General features: G+C 44.5%; 1 protein-coding gene across 1 annotated transcript; it reads left to right on the forward strand.

Moving 5' to 3' along the window:
• Nucleotides 1-605: 605 nt before the first annotated feature.
• On the forward strand, nt 606-5,449 carry LOC139274692 (SLIT and NTRK-like protein 1). Its single transcript, XM_070891367.1, has 2 exons — nt 606-2,158; nt 2,980-5,449. The coding sequence occupies exons 1-2, from the start codon at nt 1,465-1,467 to the stop codon at nt 4,374-4,376; spliced, it is 2,091 nt and encodes a 696-aa protein (XP_070747468.1). The 5' UTR covers nt 606-1,464; the 3' UTR covers nt 4,377-5,449.
• The last annotated feature ends 677 nt before the right edge of the window (nt 5,450-6,126 follow it).

Genomic DNA, 6,126 nt, shown 5'->3' on the forward strand with positions numbered 1-6,126 from the left:
GTGAGTTAAACCAATTTATTTGGGAGTGCAGCGTGTCATTCAGCTTTTACAGAAAGCACGGGCGTGGGGGATCCTTCCAATATTATACAAGAACCAACACACACCAAAATGAGCATCTGGCTGTGTCCCGCAACCAGCCTGAGCTAGCGCCCTTCTCGCTGTGGCCGTGCATAGAAATTATTTGCGCGTTTGTGCAGTGCATTAAAGGCGACCGCCGCTGTTTCCCGGCGCTTTTAACTATTGCATTGCGATTCTCTCAAAGACCGGACGTGTCAATTATGCATTCATTTCAAATCGTGAACCCCTCGCCCCCCCAAAAAAAAAATTGCAAAAAAAAATAGCTGTAAAGTGAAGTTAGCTGAATTTGCAACCCGGCTCTCCCGCTGGAAAAGTTGCTAAACCAGCGTCATTCCCCTTTTTTTAAATGTTACGTCCAGTTTATCTGGGACTGACACACGCCTGGGTGTTGTACGTAAAGAATACAATTGCGTGCATGCCTTCAGTGCAATGTGCAGGCGCACATAACACAAACGTGGTAAGTCTCTGGGAGTCTTTTAATCAAACACCCCCTTCTGATTCAGAACATTGCTGGAGTGTCAGAGAGAGGAGGAGGAGGAAGAGAGGGAGAGACAAGATCCGAGGGTTTTTTTCTGCAACAAACACACAAGAGATATAATTACCCTTTACTGATATTCTGTTGACGCCTCGCCTCTGTAATTCAATCCAAGCTGTGGGTATAAACACACACACAGTCCAAATCTACTTTGCCAGCAGAGAGGTCGGAAAGGAAGAAGATAAAAAGACGCGGGGAGAAATATTCCTGCTCCCGAGTGAGTCTGTTTTGGGGCTGCAACGGAGCGACCGCTTTGATGCCAACATTTGGCCGGCTGCGCCACTTAATTTTTCTTCCACCGAGTCCCTGATCAGACGGGATTTATTTTGTTTTGTGTGGCCACCTCGGCGCGACAGAGTTCCTGCAGCGGGCACCAAACTGGAAGGATCAGAGCGGCTGAGCGCTGCCCCTCCAAACACACACACTCAACACACACAGAGCAAGGCAGCGAGGCTGGCGGAATATGCAGAGATTGCAGAATTTCTCTTGCTCCGACACGTTGGGCTCAGCGGCCAGCGAAACGTCTGGGACATGGGATCAGGTGCCAAGTGCAACTGAGTGAATCTGGATGATATATTCCCTTGTAGTCTGCGGGGGACGGCGGTAAGGAAGCGAGCGCACAGTGGACCTTAATGGATTGCGATGCCTGATGTTGTACTTCTTCTTTCTGCAGTTCTTGCAATGTCTGTCCTTTTTCGAAAACCACCGGGGCTTTGCATAGTGTGGCGCCGACCGACACACTTCTGTCTGGATTGACAAAGCAACTCGGATTTGCCGGTGTGCGTGCGTGCAATATATATATTTATTTATGTTTTAATAAAAATTCAGCGGAAAACAATTCATGGCATGAGATGGGAGGCGGGTGTCAGTGTGTGAAAATGCTGCCTTGCTTTGCGCTGGTGCAGATCATTCTGGCTTTGGCTTGGGCCAACACCACGGACCTGTGCGAGAAGATGTGCACTTGCACCGAGGTGGAAGGCGTGCTGCACATCGACTGCGAGAGGAGAGGCATCTCGGACATGCAGCACTACAGCGCGCCCACCTCCCGCTTCTCCCAACTCTTCCTGCAAAGCAACGCGCTGACCAAACTCTTCCCCAACGAGTTCGCCAACTTTTACAGCGCGATCACCCTGCAGCTGGAGTACAACGGCTTGCACGACATCATCCCGGGGGCTTTCCTGGGGCTGCAACTGGTGAAGCGGCTGCACATCAACAACAACAAGATCAAGGCGTTCAGGAGGCACACCTTCCTGGGACTGGACGACATGGAGTACCTGCAGGCGGATTTCAACCTGCTGCGCGACATCGACCCGGGCGCTTTCCGCGACCTCAACGAGCTGGAGGTGCTGATCCTCAACGACAACCTCATCACCTCCCTGCCGGCAGACCTCTTCCACAGTGTGCCCATCAACCACCTCGACCTGCGGGGCAACCGGCTCAAAACGCTGCCTTACGAAGGGATTTTGGAGCTGATCCCCGGGGTGGCTGAGATCCTGCTGGAGGACAACCCCTGGGACTGCACTTGCGATCTGCTGCCCCTGAAAGGTGAGGTGCAAGAGATGAAAGCCTTGGGATGAAAGCATGCGGGGATATAAAAACAAAGGGACGGCTAACAATAATTACTGATTGCGACCGCTGGGTGGCGGAGTTGGGTAAAAACGGTGCTTGAAATCTCAAACTATTCCAAACAAGATAACTAGCAGTGGTCGGTCTGTACTCATTGGTGGCAGCTAGGGTGGGGGGGGAGGGTGCATTAAAATTCTGACGATCTGTGCCAAGTCTGAAGCAAGCTCGAGTTCACAGCACAGAAGTGCCTTAACTGACTGGGTGCATTTTTCACACAGAATGGCTTGAGAAGCAGAAAAGAGGTTCAGGAGGGTATACAGCTGTAGCTCGCAACATGCAGTTTTTTTTTCTCAGTTGTGTACTTCTTTTCAAAATGTCTCTTGTAGCCAGGGTGCTCAGTATCACCACACAGCGCACATTCTCAAGATGCAGTCATATGGGGGTGGTTTTTCGCTCGCTTGGCTGTAACATCCTGCTTGTTGTCCCATTGATAATTTTCACTTCCCTGCTTTGTTACTTTTACTGTTTGCCATCAAAGAGTTGGCAAAATCGAGAGTCGCGGTGATGAAATGTTGCAGCAGGTTCTGAATGCCTCCATTCTATTGCATCAGCATATTTTAACAGGATGAAATTGTGCTAATTATAATCACAATTGATTTTGGAGTTTAATGTGAACCCTTTATGTTAATACTTTGCACAGTAATTTTGATAAGATATTTTTGTAATATATATGGTGGTGGCTAACATTATAGCAACATATCAGGAACGTCTCCAATATATATATTGTTTTTCCCTTAAAGAATGGCTAGAGCACATCTCCTATTCAGCCTTGATTGGAAGAGTAGTTTGTGAGGCACCCATGCGATTACAAGGAAACGACCTGAATGAAACATCCGAGTACGATTTATGCCCTTGGAAGATTGATAATGATTTAAGTCTTGTGGTTCCACCTGCTCAAGGGGCATCAGGGCTGCCTCCAACTCCTGCCATTCAGCATCCCAGGTCACCAACGTCAACATCAGTGCACACAGGAGTATCGAAGCCACGCGGAAACTGGCAACAGAGGATAAGACCGTCGGCCAATGCCGTTGTACCTAATGGCAGCAGTAGTCCCCATTTATTAGCTGGATGCCCAACAGCTTGTAGCTGTTTGATCAATAGCCCTGAATCTGGTCTTGAGGTTAACTGCAGAGGCAGAAAGCTTGAGAGTATAGCTGACCTCCAGCCCAAACCATTAAAAGCACAGGAACTGTTCTTAAGTCAGAACAATATAGGAATCATAAGGAAAACTCATTTCCTGGACTACAGCAGTTTGACTTTGTTGGACTTGGGAAATAATGCCATAAAGTTAATAGAAAACAACACGTTTCATAATCTCACTGATGTGCGTTGGCTGTATCTGGATAACAATAACTTGGAAATTCTCATCCCCGATATGTTTGTAGGGCTGCAGAATACAGAGTACCTGAACTTGGAGTTCAATTTAATTCAGTTAATCCTACCAGGCACATTTGACTGGATGCCAAATCTGAGAGAATTGTTTTTACATAACAATCTATTGAAGTCTTTGCCTGTAGATGTGTTTTCTTCTGTCTCCCTCTCCAAGCTAAGTTTACACACCAATTATTTTATGTATCTCCCAGTCACTGGTGTTTTGGATCAGCTAACTTCAGTTGTGCAAATCGACCTTCATGGGAATCCATGGGACTGTTCATGTAACATCATAGCTTTCAAGCAGTGGGTTGAGAGGATGGGCACTGATGTTGTTGTGAGCGAATTAAAATGTGCATCTCCTGAAGAATTTTGGGACAGAGATTTTAAGTCCATAAGCAATGAACTGATGTGTCCGGAGTTGTACGCAAAAATCCATGTAACGTTTTCCTCATCCGGTAACATTACCATATCAGCAGAGACAGGGACTCATGTGAATCCCTACTTGGAGACCAGCAGAGTCTCTATTTCAGTGCTGGTACCCGGCCTTTTACTTGTCTTTGTTACATCTGCCTTTACAGTTGTTGGCATGCTGGTGTTTATCTTGAGAAATCGTAAGCGATCGAGAAAAAGGGATACCAATTCCTCTGCTTCAGAAATTAACTCCTTGCAAACAGTATGCGACTCTTACTGGCACAATGGGCCTTACCATGCAGAGGGACCTCATAGAGTATACGATTGTGTTACACACTCCCTTTCAGACTAGACTTCATGAAATGAAGTACTGAAAATATAGCGTGTGATTTAAAACAGCGCATTATCTGGAGATGAGGACGTGACACTGCTGGTTAGACGCTCCTGATGTAAATAATGATAATATAGGCTTCTGCTAAAATTCTGCAACAGAATGTTGAACTCAGCTTTCTAATGGAAATAGAAGGCGCACACGCTACAGAAGTGCATATAACTTTTAGAACTAACACTTTTTCTCCTGCTGTTTCGGAAGAAAGCACAGGCGGTAATGTGCTTTTCAGTGCTCTTTTCATGTTGATATTCCGAATGTAAATGACAATTAATCAGTTGTATAAAAGCAAAATATAAAGAAGATTTGTTGTCATTTGGAGACATGGGGAAATTGTAAAAAGAATATAAAAAATGAGGAAGTAGATTACAGCATCTAGGTTTTACAGTTGTAAAGTTGCACGAACGCATGAATGTATTGTACAGAACTGTCTAATTAGAAACAAGTGATGCATGTCATGCATGAACTCAACACCACAGGGATACACCACATAGCTGGAGGAAATAACTATTATTATGCTCCATTCATGAGTACTAATTGTATTCTATGAAGTCATGTCTCCAGTATTGATCACGGTGACCTTCCCCTGTTTATTTTTGCTGTGATTATATTTGTGCATTTTGTGCTATTATTGCTTAGATAAAGTGTAAGCTGCAAGTCATCTTGTTTTAGATCATATCTGTTCATGCATGGTTAGTAACTATTTATTTTATATTATGAACTTTTCCATGTTTTGGGTGTTATTTTATATTTGCTAATGCCGATTTCCATCTAAATTTCAGAGTAGTTATTATGTTTTGTACCGTGGTAAAGGATTAAAATGGCCAATGGAATATTCATTTTTTTTAAATTTTGGGAATAAATATATCAAGTACACTTAAGCATGACCAGTTAATGTCACTCTATTGCTCAGGCTGCATCAGTGATATGATGTAAACTATTTTGTTCAAGTCATCGTTATGTAACATAATAAAACAGAAAATACTATGGAGGTGGCACTTAGAGGACATTTAATAGGATTATTTTAGAGTTTTATAATGGCAAAATTTTTCAACATTAAAATGACTGGTTTAATCTGAAGTCCGATTTAGTTATTTAGCCCTCATCAGAACTGAAGGCCCACCTATACGAAGAGCTTTGCTCACACTTATGCATAGTGCTAAATAGAGCACCTCAAGTTTCGGCGCCAAGAGCATGCAGAAAGCAAGTGCAGGCAAAGGAAGGAGCGTGCGGCTCCCCACCCTCCCTTTCCTTCAACGTCTATTTGTCCCACCTGTGACAGAGACTGTAATTCCCGTATTGGACTGTTCAGCCACCTGAGAACTCACTTTTAGAGTGGAAGCAAGTCTTCCTCAATTTCGAGGGACTGCCTATGATGATGATGATGATGAGCGCTAAATACTTATAAGTCAACATTTTGTTTGAATGTTTCGAGGTTGTTCAAACTTTGGGAAAACCTGAAATTTTCCAAAATGCTCTGAAGTGGCCATGGTATTTTCCTCTGACTGCAGAAACTAGATGCATCAGTGGTGCACAGAGGTGACTGCAAGCATCCAAGGCTTTAAACGGGATGCAGAAGTAATGATCAACTAGCTTTGCATTGATCTGTGAACTACAGTGTCACTTAAGTCGTCACCTCATTGGACTGACAGTGCAAAGTGCTGGCAGTCTTGGCAACGGATACCTTGTTAATAGAATCTATTGGCAGTAAAGG

This window comes from Pristiophorus japonicus, chromosome 10, assembly GCF_044704955.1.
Source record: "Pristiophorus japonicus isolate sPriJap1 chromosome 10, sPriJap1.hap1, whole genome shotgun sequence".
Lineage (NCBI taxonomy): Eukaryota > Metazoa > Chordata > Chondrichthyes > Pristiophoridae > Pristiophorus > Pristiophorus japonicus.